At 44.5% G+C, this 25960-nt stretch overlaps 2 protein-coding genes across 2 annotated transcripts; both read left to right on the top strand.

Moving 5' to 3' along the window:
- Positions 1 to 7187: 7187 nt before the first annotated feature.
- Positions 7188 to 17550, top strand: LOC133345106 (beta-galactosidase-like). Its single transcript, XM_061555586.1, has 16 exons — positions 7188 to 7508; positions 7926 to 8101; positions 8546 to 8696; positions 8996 to 9056; positions 9179 to 9273; positions 9354 to 9531; positions 9915 to 9973; positions 12601 to 12722; positions 13083 to 13123; positions 13354 to 13472; positions 13956 to 14030; positions 14235 to 14324; positions 14710 to 14823; positions 15042 to 15173; positions 15718 to 15963; positions 16231 to 17550. The coding sequence occupies exons 1-16, from the start codon at positions 7434 to 7436 to the stop codon at positions 16450 to 16452; spliced, it is 1956 nt and encodes a 651-aa protein (XP_061411570.1). The 5' UTR covers positions 7188 to 7433; the 3' UTR covers positions 16453 to 17550.
- Positions 17551 to 19135: 1585 nt separating this feature from the next.
- Positions 19136 to 24782, top strand: CHPF2 (chondroitin polymerizing factor 2). Its single transcript, XM_061555585.1, has 8 exons — positions 19136 to 19680; positions 20571 to 20874; positions 21025 to 21318; positions 21416 to 21598; positions 21730 to 22071; positions 22612 to 22866; positions 23002 to 23268; positions 23371 to 24782. Exons 1-8 carry the CDS (start codon positions 19325 to 19327, stop codon positions 23791 to 23793), a joined length of 2424 nt encoding a protein of 807 aa, XP_061411569.1. The 5' UTR covers positions 19136 to 19324; the 3' UTR covers positions 23794 to 24782.
- Positions 24783 to 25960: the final 1178 nt, after the last annotated feature.

Here is a 25960-nt window from a genome sequence, read left to right as displayed (position 1 = left end):
ATCAAGCAGGGTCAATGTATTGTCTGCTCTATTTGGCTCTCGTGAAATATTGGCGGATAATTTTTCATAATTTTTAATTGGTTTGTTTTTATTGCACTAATACAAAATATATATGCAAAATTGCCAAATGGGCTGTTATAGATGTTTTAATAAGAAAAATGTGGCCAGTGACCACCTCACAATATCCCCTCTTAAATAACACCGTCACTTTTAAGCACCACCACTCGCTAACTCAACTAGAATGATGAGACCCAGTTGACTGTCTATCTGTAACACACAAGCAGAGTTTATTTCCCCCCAAAATAGTTGGTTCCTCTCACAGGCATCCATCTGGCTAGCACTCACTCACATGCTGAAGCTTCCCAGAATTCTGTTTTCATCACTGCACGCATCACATATTTTACTGATATATATATTCACGAATCTCGTAATGAATCAAAATGTGTGCTAAAATGCACAACACATTTATTTTGTGTACTCATACAGTTATGAGTTATGCTGAAGTTGTAAAAAAGGTTACATTAAGCTAATTTAAGGCGCTTTTTAAAGTCTCTGTAAGTAGCAATTCAGTGCATAACTATTTTAGGTCAATAATTGATTTTCACCAATACATAGTTCTGGACAGAGATTACGTACATGAATTGGAACAATATAGCATGATGACTTAATGTTTAACAACCCGCCTTCATAATTGTGCGCACTACAAAGATAAAAGTGCAGCACAGCACACATAGTAATTCAATGAACATGTGCTCTTTGCTATAACTATAACAACTGCATACACGCACACATACACTCACTCTGGCTATAGATCCTTTACTGTGATGCTATCGGCAGGCAGTAGGCTGAAAAATTGCCCAGCTGAATTTTTGAATCAAGTACAATCAACAGAAAAGTTAAGCTCAGCAAGCGTGATCACTAGAACTGACATTATCTCTGGCAGTGCAAGAAAACTGCATTCCAGGTGTGACATCACATCAAAGCCTATATGTTCGTTTATAAAAGCCTTTATGGAGCCTTTCATTTTTGTATGAATAACACAAATCTACATGCTACGTCCTTTGTACAAATTTTAAAGCTTTTGTTTGGAAGAACCCATTCTAAAAAGCTGAAACATTTAAATTTGTGAAGCTATACAACGCAGTTAGGTATCTTGCTTGAGTAAATCTTGCAACCACTTTAATTTTAAAACTGAAATTGATAATGAATAGTAACATATCAATCTTGCCTAAAGATTAAAGTTTGCTTTTGACGTTGTTCAGAAACATGGTAATTGATATATAAAAAAAAACATCTAATACACCTGAAGAGTGCTTAGATATGCATGAAGAGACGCATACTTGGAATTACATTAAGAAAAGTAGGTTGGCTTGGGCAGGACACGTCTCTACAAGGGATGATGGCCAGAATTAACAATAATGATGGAGTGGCAGCCAGAGAAAGGAACACGTCCAAGAGGTTGTCCACCGAGCATATGGAGCGATGAAATTAGCTCGTGTGCAGGTGCTAGCTGAATTACAAAAATTGTAGGAGAATGAGAGATACTGATGGCTTAGAGTGGACTTCACCCAGCAGTGGATTCAACCGGACTAATGTAAAGTGAGATGTTTCTGAAATTAAGTGCAATCTACTGAAGACGACCGTCACCGGATCCCCGCTTCCAAACGCCCCTAAAATACAGAAGTGATATTGATCAGCGCATATAATATTATTTTTAAATATTTTCTTTTAGTTCTGTCCGTAGCCGTGACGAGGTTCACAGATGCACAATACCACTACAGTTCATGTTTATGATTGGTTAGAATTGATATATAATTCAAACCAACCCTTTGCGGCTCAAACATTACAGCATTTTTTTAAATACTGGCCTCAACAATATTTTTTAAAAGAGTGCCCTCCTTCCATTTCCAGGGAGTGTGGCTGCACAAACACCACAATTATATCACGCTGTGACATTTTCATTCTATTTTATAAAACGATGTTATGCTATGTGTAATCCTGAAGCCCAATATGCCATACTTCCCCATGCGCTTACTGGACATTCAATTATCGAGTAGGCCATTTTGGCACAGCAAAGCCCGAAGGATGTTTGAAATGTACCTATCCTGTTTTTCTCCAAACATGATCACCAAATTCAAATATTAGTAGCAAACTCCGAGCAATTGTATATGTCCCGTGATCTGATCCACTGCTCTCCAGTTGCTACGATGATTTAAGAGATGCCAAGCAAACAGGACTAATGCAAACACATCTGTTGCCTTTGGTGTCGCATTCCATATAACAAGCCGCTTTTCAATTTAAATTATCTCCATATTTGTACACAAATATATGTACAGTACACCCGTTTGCTCATATGTTTCAAATGTAATAGATACGCTTTTGGTTTTGTAAGGTTTGATGTTAACAAACTAAAAAGTAAGATAAAATAGTGTACCATCAGACGGCGTTAATACCCAAAGTAATGTCCACACATTACAACGGGATGGGGAAAGGCAAATGTGAATACTGCCACCTATGGCTTTTTGCTGAAGCAGCGTGGCCAAACAGCGCATCTGTCTTACGACACATGGACCCACCACTAATTGTCCCTGGCAGAATTTAGTCCACAACCTTGAACTGAGGTGTAGATATAATTGCTTAATAGGGTTAGCTATATTTCTTCGATCCAAGTGAAACCCGTCGAGAGGATGTGTATTTTAGAACGGAGCCCTGGAAACAACAAATGTTGTTGGGTATAGAACACCGTTGTGAAACCTTTCATGCAAAATTATGAAACAACTTCAACGCTAACCACATTGGTTTGAACAAGATCAATACATATACCTTTCAGGTTGAAATGTACTTATTTTAAATACTGTATCTCAAAACGTACGGTACCGTTTGACAAGCAGAATATAACAATATCACACTATATTGTAATAACGTTAACTTTTCAAGTCACAAGACAACGCGCTGCAAACCATATCTGCTGTCATCATAATGAAAGTGCCCAATTATACTAACCGACTCTGTGAACATGTTTACCTGTACAATCCACGCACAAAGCACTCACGTCTCACGCTCGGGAGACGGATGGCTCGAGCCGTAGAGCCACGGGGAACCTCTCTCACCACTTTGGCAGCCGCAGCAGGCGCACGGAGGGCCGGGTGACCACACCTGCACCTGTCCCCCCCCCCACCACACACCACTCATCATCATTACCTTGCATCCACAGGGTGGCACTTGTCGGTGCGGAATTCCCTCTCACCTTTAACCACTGGTGTCTCTTGCTCACCTCGAAGCGTGAGGATGCAAATAAATGAATTTGCCCATGTGATGATGGATAATTAAGCCATTGAGTGAATCCTCCTCCTCCCTCCTGAATTTTATTTCCTCGCCCCCTCCAATGTCCCTATTATTTTCAACGTATCGTACAATTGCCCTACCTTGCAAGGAGGTGGGATGCCCTCCACCTTGACTTGCAGGTGCCCAATCGAGATTGCACGCCGAGTGTCAACTCAACGAGCGGGGGAGGGCCTCCCACTCACACTTTTCACCACGGGCTGTCCCATGGCCGTGCAGTTCAGCGTTGTGAGTGGTGGCCAAGGCTACTCCTTTCACTGTTAGCACCACCCTTCTGTGGATAAACCCCACCCCAGAGCAAAGTGTTATTGCAGGGTTTCCACACGAGAGGATTTTAACTCTAAATATTGAAAGTCTGTGTATTTTTTTGTTCGTTTAAATTGAGAGTAAGGTCATTTACATTGGTTCTCTCCGCTTGAGATCGCGTTGCATTTGAGTCATTTAAGAGTTTTTTTAATTTAATATTCAGCTTTTATATTTAGCACTATTTGTTGTAAAATTTCAATTGTAATCCCTGCCCGTCCCGACGAGTTATGTACGATAGGTAGAGGCAATGGCAACATTGATTTGAATATATTCAGCCATTTAAATTAAACATGTCAAGCATGAGGCTGGGGAGCAACCTATCCCTTGTATGCTGCTTGTGTGTACATATATATGTACACGGGTAAAATTGTTAACTTGACACGTTGTCTTCATATAATTTAAAGCAGTGTTCACTAATTGTCAGAGGTGGTGGGGTTACTTTCGCCGATAAGACATCATCAGTGTTGAGGGCCGTCACACATTTGAACCATTGGGTTTGTGACAGCACGATGGTGGGGGGAGGGGTAGCTGCTCACCCATGATAGTGGATTGTTCGCCTTTTGGCGTTCTCTGGTCTGACACTGGTGAAATTAGGCCCTAAATAAAGCTGTCTCTGGTGTAGGCCAATCAGTTTGAAAGACAATGTATATATCATCAGTTTGCATGTTCACCAGAGGTACGTGTGGTTAATGCAGACATGATTCCTTGCAAAAGGCTTCTATTTGGTGTTTGAACATCTTAACACCTGTTTTATTTCCAGAAATAGTAAAACCTCTTATTTTTTCATATGATGGGGGGTGTTTTGACATTTGTGTATTGTCGGCGGGGGGGCACGTCTGGTGCTCAACCAAAGGCCACCAGGGGGCCGCCAAGTCGCCCGTGGGCATTGCAGTGAAGATAACACCGATTTAAAGGCAACATTTTTGCCCCAGGTCTGGTAACAACAATTAAAGTGTCTCAACCGCGCCTCCCAAGTGGCTGGATCCCAACGCAAATTCCCTGCCACATTCCCCACGCTGCCCGGAATCCGACCTCAATTCCCAGAGGTCCCCCACCCACTCCTCAACACACACAACCTCTCACCCTCAACTGCCCGGATATTTGCTGCCACCGATGTCAGAATTAGATTGTTCAACAACTAAAAAACATTTGATCGGAGAAGCAAACAATAAAAAACACAAAAGGAATTCAAAAGAGAGAAATGGTAAGCAAATCAGTAAACATAATTGCTTTAGCCCATCGGTGTTGAAGCGTGAAACCACAACATTTACAATCAGTGAACTATTTGTCTTTTGTCAACGTGACACTTTTTTGCTGATTGGCCGTGTCGGGTGGTGGAGGGTTACAACACATTTATAAATAACCCGATCTAACCCAAAAACGTTGATTATGAATAATATTGGTTGCAAAAGCCTACGTGTTAAACTAACATAATTAGTTGATTATATAAGTCCGATTAAGATTGGGCAAGGCAGCAAAACAACAACAGCACAAATCCAGCCCCTCAACGAGATAACACACAGCAGTACCTCAATTAAGCGACACAATTTAGGTTTGAGTTCCTGGGGTCATTTTACGCCTTGCCGCATTAATGCCGAGCAATCGAATGACCAAAATGTCAGTGACCAATGCCTTCTGGCCGTGAACGAATACGCCAACTGCAATAGGCATCTAGGTCCAGGCCCCCCCTCTGCCCGTGTCTATGCATTGGTGGTTCAGTGGTAGAATTCTCGCCTGCCACGCGGGAGGCCCGGGTTCGATTCCCGGCCAATGCAGCAGCGTTTTTTAAATACATATTTAATATTTTTAATATTTCATATGCTCGCTCGAGTGTCACGGACGAGTCGTCGTATACCGCTGCGATTAACATGCATAATAATACAGCGTGAAATCGCTTTGCCTGTGCTCGCGCTGCGTTGTGAAAAAGAAACTAAAATATTTAAAAATATTTTTTTTTAAACACGCTTTAATGAAATGTACTGCCCGAGCTGCCCCCCCCCTTCCCCCATCGCCCCTCCCCCTCCTTCCACATGCCCCGCCCCTGGGCGTGGCTCCCGAGGCTTGCCGTGACGTCAGGGACCGACCGTGGTGATTTACAGGCAACGTGAGTTGAGCGTCGACAATTAGAGCCGTAAAAAAGATTGTTTAATTTTTTTTCATGACAGAATATAGTATTGTCATCAGTATGACATAGCTATACGAAGTTTGCAGTCGATACGACATTAGGAATACGGTTGAAATTGAGGTACAAGATTGTTTGATACAACACATACAGTAAGTTAAATAAAAGCGTGTAAAAAGTTTTAAAATATGTTTGTTATTTTTTTTATGATAGAATATCGTGTTGTCATCAGTATTACATACCTATACGAAGTTTGCAGTCGATAGCACATTGGGAAGTGTGTAAAAATTGAGTTACAATATTTATTTTTTGAGGATACAACAGACGAAGTGAGTTAAATAAAAGCGTGTAAATAAAAGCGTGTAAAAAAACACGTTCCTTCGGAGTGGGCAGGTAGGAACTTGGTTGGACAGCGCATTCGTGCACGACAGACAAATAATCCCTGGTGGGCAGTGTGGAACATGTTGTTCCTACCTGTCACGTGACTTGAGGTAGAGGTAGCCAGGCAGCCAGCCAGGTAGCCAGCCCCCTTCACTATCGGCCCCTCCCCCTTGCTTAGGCCCCTCCCCTTCCCTTACCCACCTCCTTTAGGCCCCTCCCCTGACCCCCCCCCCTCCCTCAAGCCCCTCCGCTGACCCCCCTCCCTTTGGCCCCTCCCCTGACCACCCCCCTCATATCCTTAGGCCCCTCCCCTGACCCCCCCCCTCAGGCCCCTCTCCTGACCCCCCCCCCCTCAGGCCCCTCCCCTGACCCTTCTCCCTTAGGCCCCTCCCCTGACCCCCCCCTCAGGCCCCTCCCCTGACCCCCCCCCCCCTCAGGCCCCTCCCCTGACCCCCCCCTCAGGCCCCTCCCCTAACCCCCCCCCTCAGGCCCCTCCCCTGACTCCCCCCCCCTCAGGCCCCTCCCCTGACCCCCCCCCTCAGGCCCCTCCCCTGACCCCCCCCCCTCAGGCCCCTCCCCTGACCCCCCCCCCCTTAGGCCCCTCCCCTGACCCCACCCCCTCAGGCCCCTCCCCTGACCCCCCCCCCTCACTCAGGCCCCTCCCCTGACCCCCCCCCTAAGGCCCCTCCCCTGACCCCCCCCCCTCAGGCCCCTCCCCTGACTCCCCCCCCTCAGGCCCCTCCCCTGACCCCCCCCTCACTCAGGCCCCTCCCCTGACCCCCCTCTCTCAGGCCCCTCCCCTGACCCTCCCCCTCAGGCCCCTCCCCTGACCCCCCACCTCAGGCCCCTCCCCTGACCCCCCCCCCTCAGGCCCCTCCCCTGACCCCCCCCCTCAGGCCCCTCCCCTGACCCCCCCCCTCAGGCCCCTCCCCTGACCCCCCCCTCAGGCCCCTCCGCTGACCCTCCTCCCTTAGGCACCTCCCCTCTCCGTACCCGGCAGTAGGTCTCCACCAATCAGAGAGCTGTTTGTATTATATATTTATTTATACACGACAGACAGTCACACAGACAAATAATCATTGGTGGGCGGTGTGGAACCTGTTGCTCCTACCTGGATAAAAAGGCCTTCTTTGGTGAACTTGGCCCTTCCCCACAGCCTCCTCGGCCGCCCTTTGCTGCCCCCTACCGACGGACTCGTCCAAGTCTGGGCACGACGAAGCGCAACTCCCGACTGCCAAAGACAACGGTGCAGAGGGAGGGCGTTTTACAAAAAGTCAGGAGGATGGCAGCGGCGGCGCAACGAAAGAGCCGCACCATTCACCATCTCCTGTTATTAATGCTTTGCCTTTCGCCGAAGGTAGGTCTGAAACGATGCCCTCTTCACGCCTTCACCGGCGTAGGTGACGCAAATCGAACGCGCGACATTCCTTGAACCCACCTCACTCGACGACAACGCGCTTTTAAATCCCCGTGACGAGTCACAGGTTGCTGTGGGTGAGCCAAGAGCCGTGGTGGGCACGGTGACACCACGCATATTGTACCGTGGCCAATGCTGACTTTACAAACAAACAAACATTTCACGTTGTTAATAATGCAGTCTGCGGTTTGTGTTGATTGTATTATCAACGCAGAACGTGAATATAGATAAATGTACATCGGAGGACAGATAACAGGAATCATTCCCAACAACAGAGTGCGTCTCCACTGAACGACAGGACACGGATTTCGTGATAAACGCCGTGAATTGTTTTCTGCTGCTGCTGCTGCCAAGCAGGCCACGTGTGCCCAGCGACAGTCGTTTGGGATCGACCGTGGCAGAGGCTGCTTCGTCAAGGATGGAGAACCCTTTCGCTACATCGCCGGCAGCCTGCACTATGCCCGGGTGCCCCGCGTCTACTGGAAGGACCGCTTGCTCAAGATGTACACAACTGGCCTCAATGCTGTCCAAACGTTAGTTTCGCTTTCGTTATTGCATAACGGAGTTAGTTTTTTTGGTGAAAAAATGGGTTAAACGCATTGTCACAGAGTATGAAGACAATCCTTCACCATCCTATTTACTCTAAGAAATGTTAGCTAGACGTGTGCTCCACTGATAAAGCAGTACGTTTATCTGAAATAGGCCTTTTTATAATTAAGAAAGTTTGATGCGAGCAACAGATGTAACCGTGGTTACATGTGGTTGCATGCGCGACTAATGCAGTCCATGTTTCGTGTTAAAAATATATATCTAAACTGCTCCACTGCCAAAAAAATGTAATCCACATCTGCTCTCGTACTGTACTCAACAACGAGAAAGTATACCGTGTTACGGAAAACAAGAGACCAAACGAACATGGTCAAGTCAACACACAGTGCGGTGTCTGTGCCAACACTGCCATCCTGAGCACGACACAGGTATGTGCCGTGGAACTACCATGAGACCAAGCCTGGCGTGTTTGAGTTCTCCGGAGAGAAAGACCTGGAGGCATTCATCCGGACAGTGAAAGAGACTGGACTGCTACTCATCCTGCGACCAGGGCCATATATCTGCGCTGAGTGGGACATGGTGTGTGGCATGTCTATGTGCTACAGCACAATCTTGGGTTCTATTTTCCCACCGGTCGTTGTTCCTGCTAGATTTATTTTAAATCCAGGTTCAATATGTGTTATGTGTAATATTAACCGTAATTTCCGTCTTATGGAGGGGGGGGGGGGGGAATAGTTTACTAATAAATAAGCTATTGTGTACGTGAAAAATGTAACCTGTGCAAACATACTTTTTAATGAAAACCAATGCGAAGTTAGTGATTTAATTAAATGGCAGGATTGTGTTCCTGATTCTTTGCAAATGTGTCACTTATTCAGGGTGGCCTGCCGGCCTGGCTTCTACAGAAACGAGGCATTGTTCTACGCTCCTCTGACAAAGGTGATCTATTAAAGCCTGCACATGTGCTTTAAGATCTCTGCTCAGTACTGTATATGTATTTAACATTGTTTTTCATGAACTCCTGCTAACGTCTATTTTTCAAATGAAATGTTTTATCACAGAATACCTCAAGGCCGTGGATAGCTGGATGAGTGTCCTGTTGCCAAAAGTAAAGTCATGGCTTTACCAGAATGGAGGACCAATCATCACTATTCAGGTACAATCAACCTGTCGTAATATACACGTTGCTGTCTAAAATCGGAATACGGTCTGAACTGTTCGTGTTTGACGTGACAGGTGGAGAATGAGTATGGGTCATTTGGTTGCGACATGGAGTACATGCGGCACCTCACAGAGGTGTTCCGCTCTAAACTGGGCAGGGACGTTGTGCTCTTCACCACGGACGAACCCTCGCTACACTCGCAGTCATGTGGCTCCCTCCAAGACCTCTATAGCACCATTGACTTTGGCATCGGTATGTGGCATGCAGGTAGCCCCGACACTTCAGATGTGCCCTGTGGATACACATCACAAGATGCTGCAACAGACGTTTTAAATTAGTTGTAAAAATTTGTGTATATTAAATGCTGTTTCAAAATCATTGTAACCGAATCTTGTCTGAAATGTGATTGCATGTATAATCGAATATATGTCTCCATATTGGGTTGCAATGTTTACTGCACCTGGCAGAGACAATATAGTTGCTTGTTGGATCTATACCATTCTAGAGTCTGTAATGTAGGAGTTAATATGGTATTGTCACATATTTGTGGTGAAATGTATCACAAACCATGAGAGTAATATCTGTTTTTTTCGGTAAAGTCACGAGAGTATTATATGTGTTTTGTGTATCAACAGAAACCAACATAACCCAGGCATTTGAAATGCAACGGAAGTTTGAACCCAATGGTCCTTTGGTAAGTAGAAATATTTAAAAGGTCCAAATAAAATGCGTAAAAAGTAATTAATTCAAATAAAATCCAAATTATTTTCAAAGAACAACTTATTTTTATTTAAACAAGATTATATTTTGCCAATGGTGGTCATCCTCATGAGCATATAATCTATATTAGCAGCCATCCCATATCAGTCCTATCCATCAGCCAAGTTTTAACCGGATCTAACTGGTTCAAACCGGTTCCGACCGGTTCAACACGGATCAAACTGATCCACGTGCCATCTTTTGTCTCAGTGTAATTCCTAGCTATGCCGATGTCCATGTCTCGTTGCATATTTTCCTTTTTTTTTATAACTTACTTGTCAGCGTCCATGTTTATGATCAATTTCATGAGCAACAAAATGCATTCGTGTAATTTGTGAGGAACTTGGTGTAGTTGAAGGCATCGTGTCATCGCTAATCATTTGGAAATGAGTATTATACTATATCACCCGATGCTACTACTGCCACATCCTTACGATTGTGTTACCAAATTATGTAATTAATGCTTTCAAGCTGTGAAGCATAACAATAGCCATGTGATCATGGTTCAGTTCAGTTTATTTTGAAGTCGGGTTTCATCAATAAAAAACAACGTTGCTGTGACAGACATAACACATAAGAGAAAAATAAATGAAAAATGCAAATGAATAACAAAAATGTAAGAAATTATATTTTAAATGTAAACATTTATATTTTGAAAGTTTTAGCCAATGAAGGAATCCAAAACGTGCACGATTAGGCATAAAAAGTGCCAGCGGTAAAACACACCGTTTCCAACAAATAAATATATAAATGCGCCATCAATCAACAATGACATTTCACTGAGCAAAACACAGCATCATTAAAAAAGAGTAGTGCTGACAAGGCACAAGACAAAGAGGTCACAAGCAAACGATGTCCACACATCGTCTAGTTATATATACAGTGGCAGCAATGCAGGAATTCACTGGAAATGAGTGATTTAAAGTGACTCAATGACGGTAGTGAATGTAGATCTAATCTTGTGGCAATATTATTAAAAAAACAAGGGACAGTCGCTGTTAAAGCCCGTTCACCGATCTCGGAACATTCAACAGAAAGAATAATGAACTCCTTAGGTTTGATCTGCCTTGCCGCGGTGTCAACAGATCCAACAAATATTATGCTGATTTGCTACTAAAGATATAAACACGGCCTGGTGAATCGTTCTGCTGTCATAGATGGATGTTAGATGAGCTGTTTATACAGGTCGCAATGATGGGTCTTATAGGGGGCATCTAGAGCAAATCTTAGAGCAGAATGATATATAGGGTTAAGCTTGTTTAACGTTGAACTGGAAGCAGAATGGTAAACAACGTCGCAGTAATTAAATAAACACAGTATGGTAGAATCTTGATTTGAAGCTTTCGTGACTGCAGGAATCCATACTCTTTGGCTCTTTCGGTAAAGTCACGTAGGTAGAAAAATAATAAAATAAAATAAAACAAAAAATTATATATCACGACGTTTCGATCGCAAGACAAGCGGTCGTCCTCAGGCGAAAAAAATAATCCAGCAGTGGAACTGCTGAACCAGCGAGAGAGCTGTTACAACAAGAGGTTATTTATGTCGCCACATATGATTTTTTCTGCCTGAGGACGACCACTTGTGTTGCGATGGAAACGTGATTTATTTTATTTTATTATTTTTCTACCTACGTGTCTTTACCGAAAGAACCAAAGAGTACAGTATGGTAGCCTGAACCAACTCTAAATGAAGCTTAGCTGGGAAACAGTTGATGTGTCTATAAAAAAGCCAGTTTTGTTTTGCATTTCTCCCAGTGTGGTCAATGTGATCCTTGAAAGTAAGTTTTGAGTTATGATGACCCTAAGGTCAGCTTTTCAACCAGTCAACTCTATGCTCGGAAAATCGTAGGGTTCGAAGTATTTAATAAAATGATATGTTCTACTGGATCAAATGTTTTGGATAGATCTAGGAATATGCAGGCGCAGTATTTTTTTCTTTCCAGATTATTGAAAACAAAATTTAGGGTATCCATAAAAGTGGACTTTGTGCTATATTGTTTACAGACGCCTGATTGCTTTGGACGTAACAGCTTACCTTCTATCTTGATTTGAAAGAACGTAACTTATTTGGGTGTGCTAATCCAACCAATTCACATGTTAATGGATAAAGGCTGGAGTTTACAACGGACAGCTTAGCTTAACTATAACATGTGCTCAGGACCACAACTGCAAGGTGGATAGGAAGCACACATCTTAATTACTGTCGAATTACCATAGTTACATCACTACAAAGACATATTACTGTACACGATTATTATTCCCAGCATTCTATGGAGCGACTGGCTCCCATCATATTAGTGTGGAAGTTCCACTCCTGACTCTGTAGATGGAAATCAGCACGACGCTCTGCTCACTTGAGTGAAGACATCTTTTGACTTTAACTTTAAATCCCAGCATAAAAATATCCTCCAAGCCCTGCTTATATTTATAAACTTAAAGCTGAAACTTGTTTGTTGTAGAGCACATTAACGTAGTTTTACATTTGTTGCAAATGTACGTAATTAATTAAATTACTGTAATACGCCCTTACAAATCTGTACATGATTTTCAAAACAAAAAGGTGAACTCGGAATTTTACATTGGCTGGCTGGACTACTGGGGATACGCGCATTCCACCAGAGACAGCAGCCTGGTGGCATCAGCACTGGACCAGATGTTGTCCCTGGGGGCGAGCGTTAACATGTGAGGACGCATCACACACACTGCGAATCACTGCACCCTTCATGCACATCGCGTGCACTACTCCTGGGGTTAGTTTCTAATGTCTAATTCATATATTTTAAAGCTACAAATTCAAGGTGTTTGTTAAATAAAATGAAACTTGTTGTTCACTGATGTCAACATTTGCTCATGCAGGAATTAGGAATTTAGAATAAACATTTACTTTACCCAACTAGAAACATACGGATAAACTTTATGCAAAATACAATGTATGTATTTCATATGTGATATGTGAAATATCATAGTTGATTGCAATTATTCGCAATAGAATTGTATGCCGAAATAAATTAGAAAAAGCCCTAACCCTCTCTCTTCCATCAGGTATATGTTTGAAGGAGGCACAAATTTTGGCTATTGGAGTGGTGAGTATTAAACAGGAAGGAATTAATGTAATTTGAACCACATGGTAAGCAACCAAGACAGCTTCAAAGATTCAACCAGAGGTTATATTAAATCATCAACTAGAATACTGATATACACTTATCAAAAAACATACCTGTCCCATGATTAAATTTTTATATTGATAAAATGTGCATTGCACAGAGAATAAATGTTGTGTTGCAATCGGGGACCTAACGTCATTCCCTTGCAGGTGGGGACTTTAACGTATCGTTCCTGCCCGTCCCGACGAGTTATGATTATGATGCGCCACTCTCGGAGGCTGGAGACCCCACGGAGAAGCTTTACAAAATACGTGATGTTATACGCAAGGTAGACAATGGGTGGGCTCTGAGCCAACTTCACATTTCACAAAACCCAATATTAACTCAAATGTAGTTATGAAACCAATCACATAATAGCTACAACTCAGAGGTAGATTCAATTAACATTGTAAACTAGCAAAGAACGGAAAAGGATTTTGTGAGCAACAAACTGGTTGCAACACTCGTATCAGATTGCAATTATGGTAGGCTGGCTGCCAGAAAAAAAACATCCAGCCAAAGCATGCAAATATTTTAAAAACACCATTCTCCCATCTACTCACTCCTTAACTCTTTGCGAGTGTTTGATCATATTCTAGTTATGTCTGTGTCAATTTTTGTGTATTCTTTATGTATTTAATGAATGGCGCCTGTTTAAAGTAATTTAAATAGCACTGTAGTCAGTGACTCCTCTGAAATCACTTGATAGATGTAACATAACTTCATAACTTCACTGCAATGAAGATGCGTTGTTACTTGTCTGTGTGTGCAGTATGCAGATATACCGGCGGGTCCGATGCCACCACCAACGCCAAAATATGCATATGGATATGTGCACATGACCCCGGTACTTTATTTACGATAGTCTGATTGAACAATATATTTACTTATATTTATATACATGGACAACAATGTACATGGCTAACAGTATGATATTCAAGAAATATCAACAACATGTGAAGAACACATTTTTTGACACAGTATATGATTATGCTTTAAATTGCGATATGTATGCATTTATAAGACTTGTGAATGTTTCTTTCCTGCCCAGTATAAGAAACTTACAGAGTTGCTGGAAATTTTAGCCCCTTATGGGCCAGTCAAGAGCAAGCACCCCCTGAGCTTCGAGGAGATGAAACAGGTAGACAAATCTGTTAAGCTCTGGACCACTAACCTATAGATTCATATTTGTTTGACTCATACCAGCTTTTTCATGTATTTCACACAGGCAGTGACAGTATTTTAATTACGAAAAAAAGCCTTCTGCAAATTACACATGTACAGATCGTGCAAATGTGGTAGGCATTTTAATGACTGGCTGGGGAATACCTGCTTTATGTTGAGTTGCATTTCTAAATAGGCAAAAGGAACAGTGTTTACATTTATATGTACATTTAAAATATATTTGTCCTATACTAGGACAGTGAAAAAAAACACTTTCTGATTATAGTTGCTTAATTTCCAGCTGTTTATGATATTCCTGACATCAGTGTGGTTGTGTGTTTATTGTGAATGAATATATGCAGCACCATGGATTCATGCTTTACAGAACCAAGCTTCCAAAAAACTATTCTAATCCAGCACAGCTCCGTCCTCCACCAAACGGGCTAAATGACCGTGCATATGTCTCCATAAATGGGGTTTGTAATGCAATTCATACTATTTAGTGACTATTATGATTATGTTTTATGGATATCGCTTTTGAGCTGGCAACGTGTTTATGGCAAGAAAAAAATACATTGTATTAAAACTTGGCTCTAAAGCAAAGCCAGTATTATGCGTTCAAAAGTGCACCATACAAGTGTATGTTTAAACAAACCAGCTGTGGAGCTGTAGACTGGGCTGATGTCTCTTACAGGTGGTGCAGGGGGTGCTGGACCGGGATAGGAGGAGGTCTGTGTCTATAGAGGGCAATGTTGGAGAATGGCTGGATGTCCTGGTGGAGAACATGGGCAGAATCAGTTTTGGAAAACACCTTGGTGAAAGAAAAGTACGCACTTTACTTGAATATAATTGTTCTAAGAGTATAAGTAGACAGATGACCGATGTGTATAATTAGATAGTTGACTAAATGCGGCTTTTAACTTTTTGTTAACCACAGCCCATACTTTGCTCAAGTTCACTCACTTGACAGGTAAACCATGCATTTTGTTTTTCTATGTTTTTAAAGAGAGCACATTTATTAGATTATATCTATGAGTGTACTTCTGAAATTAAATCAATCAGCACCCATATCTCTCAGAACAATTTATAAAGGACGACCAATTTACAGTACATCTTCAGGAAAGTTCATATGGTCAAGCAATTTTTGGCATTGACATCAGATTAGAAGTAGGTGAAAGTTGTTTTATGTATCTAATGCTGGAAACCACAGAATGATTACTCAATCTTTCAAGATACTGTTGAAATCTTACGTGGGATGTTTGTAATTATTGGACCTAATAGTGCAGTTTTTCTGGGTTTTACTATTTATAATGTGTTGCCTTTTACTATGCACTTCAGCATTAATCCTAACCAAGAGGTGTTCTCTGCAGGGCCTTCTCTCTGGTTTGATCCTTGATGGTGAAGTCTTGACTGACTGGATGATCTACTCTCTGGACATTGATTCGGTGATAGCAGAGGGTTTACTGCCCTCGAGTTTCCACTCTTCTGTTAAGATGAAACGACTGGACCAAGCAGGAATGGCTGCTCCAACGTTTTACCACGGCTCCTTCTCAATCCCACCTGATATCCCTAGCTTTCCCTGGGACACCTTTCTCAAGATGTATGGATGGACAAAGGTAGAACATTTAAGTATAAACATATAATCATCAGCTATACGTTAACCAAAAAAATACTCTAAGTTTATGTATAATATTTTAGGGATCATATTTGTAAATGCACAGAAATGACTTGCGATTTGTGCATGAGTTGTCATGAGGACAGATGTCATCAGGACATTCAGTAAATTATAGACACATGGGAGCACGGTAAGATGTTGTCTTTTTTTGTAATCACTGATGTAAACTGTTCTCGATATTCACGAATAATTTCACTTCGGTTGGCAGGGCCAGGTGTGGCTGAATGGCTTTAACCTGGGTCGATACTGGCCAAGACAAGGGCCCCAGATGACCCTCTATGTGCCCGCCAGCGTGATCTCCGCATCGCTGCCCAACAATGTGACCGTGCTGGAGCTGGAGGGAGTGTCCTGCTTGGGCCACGAGTCTGCTGGATGCAGCTACCTCGTGCAGTTTCTGGACAGGCCCATCCTTAATGGAACATTCAGATGATAAGTTGTCCAAATAAATGTTTTGTTAATTCAGTAAAACAATTGTTTTTATTTAATTAATTAGTCTATATCTTGAGATAAAAACATGTATTTTCGTTTAGCAATGTAAAGTCAGAGAAATCAGTGTCTCCCTGTTCAAGCATGTTCTTCTTTGTTGGTGGCCTTGAACCATTGGTGGAAATTCTACATTTCTATCGTGGAGCCCAGTCTAGGAGAGAAATGCAACTGACTTTGCACACAGTCGTAGGTGATTATAGTTTTGCTAATGCTTTCTGGAAAAAAAGTACGTATGTTACCTTTGAATTATACAATTTATAATATACAGCACTGCAATTGTTTTTAGAAAATTTACCAGAAAACTTGTTCATTTTAATTAAATTCGAACAAAACCAAGATTACAGTTATTAGGAAGTGCTTCTTGAGCAAGTTGTGGTACAATACTATGTAAGAGTAAAACAGTAAATGTTATGTTTATAATGGTCCCCTTTCTGTATGCCATTATTCAGATGCTCATGACCTTTAGACAGTCACAATCCTATTTGTGAGAACAGCGGAACACTGGAAAGGTCAGGACGTATGAGGTACATGCTTCACTGTACGATGCAAAGCTGACATCCCCAGGATATAGCCTACTAAACACATCACAGCATCCATTATGCAGTAAACAGTATTATTAATATGAGATTAAGGTAGCCAACATAGTATACGACTTGACAAGAGTGCTATGAAGCAGTGAACCATTGATCTTATTCGTGATTGTTAATTGTGAAACTTAAAACAGATCCTGTGTTGGGGCACATTCACCAAGTGGTTGCTCAATCAGATTTCGCCATTAATCTCAAAGCAGCCTTTTTATCCGGAGACCAACATCCTGATCTCCACTCAGAGTTAAATTACTAGTGTATGCACCGAATTAAATCCACGGAATTGAAAATAATTTCCCGTTTTAACATTGCTGCAATGAGCCAATGTTGGGTGGCTTGGATGGGTGATGACCAAAGAGGTCCCAATATCTGCACATTTTGCGTCGATGCTTGTAGCACATGTAGTGTGGACAGGGCAGTGTGAAGTGGTGTCAATAAAGGTTGCTGGAGACTAACAGGGAACGTGACTTGCGGCTGGCTGGCGAGTTTAGAGCAGCAACTAAGGGATTGATTGTATTTAATTGTCTAGCTTTAACGTATGTTGAATTTACGTGCTAATCGGAGGTGCGGGAATGCGCCACCTCAGATTAACTTCACTGTGTAGGTAGGCTTGCTCCATAGTTCCACTCAACGGGGAGTGCATTGTGTTTAATTGGGGGAAGCTTAAAGGCTTCCAGTGAGCTTTCAGATCGGCTTGTGTTGTAAAGGAAACTGGCCAAGGCCGATGTGACTTGTGGGAGGTGGGGGGCATTGTTGATTTTAACTGGGATCAGTGTGAAATGATTGGGGATTTAACTCAAGTCTCGCGTGATGATGGGAAGTTGAAAGCCTTTCCAAGACAGCACGCGCTCGACGCTCCTCTCCTGGCGCCGAGTGGTTTGTCCACCACCCGTGGCTGCGTTTCACTCCGTAAGCTCAGCACGATGGATTCCCCTCCCCCTATTCCAGGGTTCCTCATTGCAAGGCCCGTGGGCCACTGGTGGCCCCTGGTGGCCCCTGATGGCCACTGGAGGCCCCTTATGGCCACTGGAGGCCCCTTATGGCCACTGGTGGCCCCTGATGGCCCCTGATGGCCACTGGAGGCCCCTTATGGCCACTGGTGGCCCCTGATGGCCCCTGGTGGCCCCTAATGGCCACTGGAGGCCCCTTATGGCCACTGGTGGCCCCTGATGGCCCCTGGTGGCCACTGGTGGCCACTGGTGGCCCCTGATGGCCACTGGAGGCCCCTTATGGCCACTGGTGGCCCCTGATGGCCACTGGAGGCCCCTTATGGCCACTGGTGGCCCCTGATGGCCCCTAATGGCCACTGGAGGCCCCTTATGGCCACTGGTGGCCCCTGGTGGCCACTGGTGGCGCCTGATGGCCCCTGGTGGCCCCTGGTGGTCCCTGGTGGCCACTGGTGGCCACTGGTGGTCCCTGGTGGCCCCTGGTGGCCACTGGTGGCCCCTGGTGGCCCCTGGTGGCCACTGGAGGCCCCTGATGGCCCCTGGTGGCCCCTGGTGGCCCCTAGTGGCCTTGAGAGCTGTTTCCCGACTACACCAATGTGAAAACACCCCCAATCATGCTGTCACAAACCTGAATGGTTTCAAATGTGGTGGTAGGGTTGGGAGGGCTGAACGATTAATCGATTTCAAATCGAAATTGCTATTTGAAACAATACGATTAGCAAATCGCAAAGGTTTGGGGAGGGGGGCAGGGCCTCACACTGATAATGTCTTCTCAGCGAAAGTGCCCCCCCCCCAAACTCCCTCTGAAGATGAGTGATGAACAACTGCTCTAGGGCTCCCTCTTGTGGCCTCGGCTGCTGCCTCCACACCCCACCGCGGTCGCTGGAACTCGACCGACGCCGCCTTTGCCCCGCGTCGTCTTCGTGGTGCCGGAGACCGGCGGCTCGCGACGCTCTGAAGACGCAAACCGCCCCGGGGGCAACGCTTCGCCGCGCCGCCGCGTCCCCGTGAGCGCCGCGTCAGCCCCCAGGGCGTTTGGCGACAACGAAAGAGCCGAGGTAGGGGGGCGTGGCCAGGGGGCATCGACGCCGGTCGATCGTTGTCAGTAGCCCCGCCTCTCACGAGCTCCATGATGGCGCCCCGAGCAGTGGGGCTCTGACTCGAGCTCCTTCCTCGTTAACCCTCCGTCGTCAACGCCTCGTCTACGCCAACAGCCTTCATCATCAGCACCTCCATCAACTCCCCAAGGCCTCCCTCCCATCGAGCGCCGCCAACCACCACCATGCGCTACCGGACGCTGCTGTCGGCCGTGCGTCCCCTGGTGCCCGTGCTGCTGGGCCTCTCGCTGGGCTTCACGCTCTCGCTGCTCGGCCTCACGTGGATGGAGGAGACGTGCGGCCCTCGTGGCCCAGCGGGGAGGCACGGGGAGGAGATGAGCGGACACGGCGGGGGGGGGCCCACGGACAACCTCGGCCAGGACTCTGCAGGTGGAGGAGGAGGAGGCGGCGGCGGCGGTGGCAGCAGCAGCGTGCGGAGACCCAACTCGATCGTCGGCAACGTGGAGGGCGAGGACTACCAGCCGCGTATCGTGCCTTACACGCGGCCCGCAGACCAGCCCCGCAAGGCCAAGATGATCCGGTGAGCGTGATGATGATGATGATGAACATGATGACTGATGGATGACGACGACGTTGTTGAGGCTTTCTCGCTAGGGCACGGAGGCTTTGGGGGCATCTGTGGTGGTGGTGATGATTTGGGGGCATCGGTGGTGCTGTGAAATGTGAATATTTGGCAGCCGCTGTGCTACGTGGTGGCCCAGGAGGTGTCAGTACACCGAGTGTGGGTGTTCCTTTAATCCGGCTGTGCTAATGGGATTTATCGCTATCTACTCGTACTCGTGATGGGTTATTCACTCGTACCCGTGATGGGTAGATCAGTAGAACCCTCCTGAGAAGTGTCAGATGTTGTATAAATAAAAAATATATTTGACGAAATCTGGTAACCACTTATTTGTGTCCTCAACATAGTTCACCCCGAAACAAACCCCCCATACAGGTTCATATTCTTGGTTCTTTCGGTAAAGTCACGTAGAAGGAAAATAATAAAATAATATTAATATAAAACAAATAATAAAATAATATTAATATAAAACAATTGTTTTACATTAATATTTTATTATTTCCCTTCTACGTAACTTTACCGAAAGAACCAATAATATGAATCCCTGCAGTCACGAAAGCTTCAAATCAAGACCCATACAGGTTGTCGGTGAAACGCATCTGTGGGTAACCCGAACAAACATTACAGGCCAAGTTGGCCGACTTTGAGGCTTTAGAGTAAAATATATAAGAACATTTTTGCTCCTTTACTCAGCAGTTTGACATTATTGTATATGTAAGTCGACGTTTTTTTTATTGACATTTCCCACTCTGAAAAAAACATTTATGGGCCGTGTATCAAATCGGCTTACGTGTTGCATTGCAAGGTCTGAACGCCAACACGCGTGGCGATCCCCACCCCACCCCCAGGCCACGCTACATCAGCACGGAGCTGGGCTTACGGGAGCGGCTGCTGGTTGGTGTCCTCACGTCGCGGCTCACGCTGCCCACGCTGGCCGTGGCCGTGAACCGCACGGCGGGTCACCACCTGCCACGCACTCTCTTCTTCACGGGGCAGCGCTCACCCAGCCGCGCTCCTCAGGGCATGAACGTGGTGACGCATGGGGACGAGCGGCCCGTGTGGAACATGTACCACACGCTGCGCTACGTGCACGACCACCATGGCGCAGACTACGACTGGTTCTTTTTCGCGCAGGATGACTCCTACATGCAGGTATCATAATAACGCAAGTTTCCATTGATTCTAAAATTTGGTATCGGTGGTAGATGCCAATTTTTGCTTGGGTGTGTTTCAGAAAGGTGGAAATTTGCATCTTTTTTGTTAAGTTACAAGCACTGACACAAACTGTTCACTTGTTTGCAGGCAGAGCGTGTGAAAGAACTCGTTGGGCACTTGAGCATCGATGCAAAGGTTTATCTAGGCCACCCGGAGGAGTTCATCATGAATGTTGGAGATGTGGATGGAGCCATGGGTGGGGGCAGCCAAGGGCACTACTGCCACGGGGGCTACGGATTCGTGCTGTCCCGCAAGGCCTTGTTGGACTTGAACCCTCACTTGGAGAGCTGTCGGGATGACATCTTGAGCTCTCGGGCAGATGAGTGGCTTGGTCGCTGCCTTATCGATACACTTCACCTGTCATGCTCCAATAAGCAACAGGTAGGAAACAACATTTTTTGAGGAACGTCCATGGTCCCTGTATCAATTGAAAGGAGCGTGAGATCACAACTTTGCTCTGTATATTTATAATTTCCAGGAGCAAAGATACCGCACATTTGAGCTGGGAAAAAATGTGGATCCTGAGCGAGAGGAAGGGCCCGAGTTTGAGAATGCCTACACTGTGTGGCCTGTGACCGAGCCCGTGCTGATGTACCGCCTACACAAGCGCTTCACTGAAATCGAGTTGGAGAGAACCTATCATGAAATAAAGCTCCTCCAGGTTTGCAAGATGTCCACATTGGAAAATGATGCGTAATCAAATAAACACGTTACACTTATGAAGCAGCGAATATTATTATCTTAAAATGTTGAATGAAAAAGTTAATGGTGGTTTTGACCCAATCTTTGCAGGCAGAGATCAAGAATGTTAGTGTGGAGACTCCAGAAGGGGAGAAGGGTGCAACTTGGCCTCTTGGTGTGAATGCTCCATATCAGCCACGCTCACGCTTCGAAGTACTTTCCTGGGAGCACTTCAATGAGGAGTATAGCTTCTCCTGCATCGACGGCTCCCCCAAGTGCTCCTTAGGAGGGGCCGACCGCATGGATGCGACCGACATCGTGGAGACAGCTGTGGAGCAGCTGAATGCTCGCTATCGCCCAATACTTCGCTTTCGCAAACTGGCGCTCGTCAACGGCTACCGCCGCTTTGACCCCACTCGTGGCATGGAGTACACCCTTGATCTATCACTGGAGGTGGGTGAATATGAACAACTATTGCTTGCATGTCTAGAGTAGAATACTATCTAATCTTGATTTGAAGCTTTCGTGACTGCAGTAATCCATACTCTTTGGTTCTTTCGGTAAAGTCACGTAGGTATAAAATAAATCAGTATTTTATTTTATACCTACGGGACTTTACCGAAAGAACCAAAGAATATAGAATACTATCTAGTTGAATTTCATACATGCCAGGTGAATGTTGTACATATTATTGAGCAAAAACGATTGCACTATGTAGGACTTGTGTGAAGGAGGAAGGCAGGTTACCAGGACAGGCATTTGAGTGATCTTTAAGAGTCCAACGACCAAGGGGAAGACCCAAGACTGGTTAGCGTGATACTCTTAAGGCAACATGTTGGAGATCACATGTATACTGTGTAACAGCAGCTGGTTCTGGTAGAAGGTATACCACATTGGTGAGGTGTGATGACATCAAGGGCTTTGGCCATGATTACATCTTAATTATGAATTCCTTGTCATTTTGCTCCCATTGTGTTCTAATGTAATGTGCAGGTTTCGACGCAGCGTGGAAACAGCCGCACCCTGGTGAAACGAGTGCACTTAGTGCGACCCCTGGGAACAGTGGAGATCATCCCCATGCCCTATGTTACAGAGGCGACGCGTGTGCACGTTGTGCTGCCTCTCACGGTGCACGAGCGCGAGCACGTGTCTGGCTTCCTAGCGTCGTACGCCAACCAGGTGCTGGAGACGCATGAAAATGCCGTGCTCACGCTCCTCTTCGTCTACGATCCATTTGATGCACAGAAGGCAAGTCTATGCTCGTTATTGTGCAATACATTCTACATCTCGGGATCGTGAGAGAAGGCAGTGGCTGAGGTAGGCTTTCATGCAGCAGTTGATTTACCAAGGCTGATGATATGTACTCCTAATATGTGTTCACAGGTTAACGAAGATGATATCTTTGCTGGAGTGAAAGCAGAGGTGGGTGATTACGAGCGTCGGTACCCCGAGGTGAAGTTTCCATGGATCAGTGTGAAGACAGATGTGCCATCCCAACTGAAGCTGATAGACATCTTGTCTAAAAAGCATCCAGTCGATACACTCTTCTTGGTGGCCTCTGTGGGCTCACAGCTCACCATAGACTTCCTCAACCGCTGCCGCATGAATGCCATCGCGGGCTGGCAGGTGTTTTTCCCCATACACTTCCAGGTATGCATTGCGTTCACCTCATTTACACATGTTTTATTGGAAAAAAAAATTCTCCCCAGTCTCCGGTTTTGTAGCTAATCCAAGCCATTCTCATCCTTGTAGGAATATGATCCGCAATTGGTGTACCGAGACCCAGAGCGTCAGCCGACGACGTCACAAGATATTTCGCGTGAGACCGGCCACTTTGACCGTGCTGCCTTTGACGAGGCTTGTTTCTACAACTCGGACTACATGGCAGCGCGCTCCCGCATGGTGGCAGAGGGCCCCCCCGCCCAGGACCCCATGGCGCAGGACGCGTCTGAGGACGACGACGACCTATATGGCCTCTTTGTGCGCCACTCCTCACTGCATGTGTTCCGCGGAGCGGAGCCTGCGCTGCGCCACACTCACCTGCGGAGGGCGTGTAACCCCCGGCTAAGCGAGGGCGTATATCACCGCTGCCACCAAAGCGACTTGGAGAGCCTGGCGTCGCGCTCACAGCTTGCCTCATTGCTCTTTCAGCAGGAGCAATCGAATAGCACATGAGGGTTTGACTCTCTTCCAGAAACACTGTAAGCATCACATATAGGGTTTATATGGACAACATATTGAAGCTTGCTCATTTTTACATTCCTCCCACTGTCAGACATTGTTACAGATTCTTGATGTGTTGTATAACAGGACACTTGTCGATCAAATTGCCTTTGTAATTGACAGCTTTTTATTATATAGGTGCAACATATTTCTTGCTCGGGATCTTTATTTTTTAACATATTAAGTAGTTACTGCTGTTTTTACAAGTGTTGAAACCCATCATGTAAACTCAAATATTTTTGGGCTGATATTGTCACCATTTCTATAAGAAAGTAAAGTTGTTTTTGTCATAGTTATCATGTGAAAGCATATATATGCAATTATTGCTTTTCATATGGTACATTTATTTTTTTGTATGCAAAGGAGGGTGCTGTATTTTTGTCAATTATTGGTGTTTCCTTTGAGCTTAAATCTAAATGTGCTTATCCTAAAATTGAAATGTGAATACAAAACTCATGTTTCATTCGAAATATGTATAAAGTGCTCATTGTCTTTATATTATCTTCATGTGTGTACTCCATGTTACGGAGACAGTAGTTTAGGCCATTGGTCCTCAAAAGTGACCAATAGGGAAATTTAACTTAAGGACAATATTTGAGAATCACTGGTTCTGTAAGCAGCAAAAGATTTTCAATCTGCACCCCCACTGCTGCGAGTTGAGTTTCCCAAGTCTGGCAGATGGAATGTGGGAGCTCGTGCAAACATTGGCAGTAAAAGTGGGATTTACAAACTAATTGGGTAAGTTAGGTTGTTAGTGAGTTTAGTCAACTTGTGCAATATTGAATTTGCAGTTACACAAATGAGATGCTATGCTGATTGTATGGGTTTTAATAAACTCAATGTTTGATAAAGTATCTTAAACTGAAAACTCTTATATCTGGATAAAAAGTGGTACTGTCTTTTGTGGAGGTATCTGATTTAAATTAAATGTTCAAATCTTGTTATGCAAAATAATGAAAAATTGTGTTGAATGATTCAATGTACTTTATCAAAGAGGAACTTACATTTTCTTTGGGTCTTTTGGTAAAGTCACGAAGATCGGTTAAAAATTACGTTGTAGTTTTTTTGAACCCATCTACGTGACATTACCGAAAGACCCAAAGACTATGAATTCCTGCAGTCACGAAAGCATTAAGTCAAGGAACTTACATTTCATGAAGTGTGTGTGAAAACAAATGTAACATGAACCATGCCGGTCACTTTTTCAAAACACATTTTAAGTTAAAATCGCGCATGCCAGATTAGCAAAATTGTGTAGAATTAATTACAATCTCCTTAACATGTTTAATGACCACTCATGTCTAATGAATAAAATTTGTCATCTTTGTAAAATATTTTAAAAAACAATTACTAATCAGGCTTATGGGCTTTGGAAACATGTTCATGCTTGCCTTTGAAGCATGGGTAGGACTTGTGTGCCAAGAAATTGGTTACGGTGCACAGTATGGTGACAGGCGTGGATTGAAACTACGTAGCAGTGTGCCATAATTATTGATCCAAAGCTTTGTCTTGGATCAGTAAGACATTGGACAACTATGAAGTGACCCCTACAGCGGGGAACAAGCTGAAGAGGACTGCATAAATGGAGCGATGAAAGGCTTGCGAGCAAGCGCGAGATGGATTCTTGCATCATGAGACCATGAAGGATGGTGACTGCTTGGGTGGGGGCAGGGTGAGGGTCATCATTGAGTCAAATTGTATGACATTAAAATGTCTACAACTATGATTAATAATTAAATGTAACACGATTTTCCATGTCATGGCTGCTGTACTTTTAAAAAATCAACTGCTTAATATTATGCACTCACCCCAATACTAATCTGCCACTAAAATACATTAAATAATACAATTACAGAAAGGTTATCTGTCCACTGCCATAAATGGAAAACGAATTTTTTTTTAACTTTATGAGCTAATTACTTGAGCATCTTCGTAGCCAGTAGCTGGACGTCCCATTAGTGACAACTTGAGCTGAGCTGATACCAATTAAGGGCTGCTACGTCTCATGCATTGCTTATGTGACCATGTATGACTAATCTTGTGATCACATGCACGATTCAGGAACCATAACTCTCCACTTCTAGTTCCCTTTTTTTTCTTATGCTTGCTTGCAAACACC

Source organism: Lethenteron reissneri, chromosome 21 (genome assembly GCF_015708825.2).
Source record: "Lethenteron reissneri isolate LAM-NWPU_2019-01 chromosome 21, ASM1570882v1, whole genome shotgun sequence".
Taxonomy (NCBI): Eukaryota; Metazoa; Chordata; class Hyperoartia; order Petromyzontiformes; family Petromyzontidae; genus Lethenteron; species Lethenteron reissneri.
Note: the sequence above shows the minus strand (reverse complement) of the source record. Positions and strands in the feature narration are given on the sequence as shown.

Bases quoted from the DNA above. Each gene is read 5' to 3' on its own strand.
- CHPF2 (XM_061555585.1), top strand. From the start codon at position 19,325: ATGCGCTACCGGACGCTGCTGTCGGCCGTGCGTCCCCTGGTGCCCGTG. The intron at 20,875-21,024 runs GTATCATAATAA...ACTTGTTTGCAG, and splicing joins AGGATGACTCCTACATGCAG to GCAGAGCGTGTGAAAGAACT. The intron at 22,072-22,611 runs GTGGGTGAATAT...TGTAATGTGCAG, and splicing joins CCCTTGATCTATCACTGGAG to GTTTCGACGCAGCGTGGAAA.
- LOC133345106 (XM_061555586.1), top strand. From the start codon at position 7,434: ATGGCAGCGGCGGCGCAACGAAAGAGCCGCACCATTCACCATCTCCTG. The intron at 12,723-13,082 runs GTGAGGACGCAT...CTCTTCCATCAG, and splicing joins CTGGGGGCGAGCGTTAACAT to GTATATGTTTGAAGGAGGCA. The intron at 14,824-15,041 runs GTTTGTAATGCA...TGTCTCTTACAG, and splicing joins CATATGTCTCCATAAATGGG to GTGGTGCAGGGGGTGCTGGA.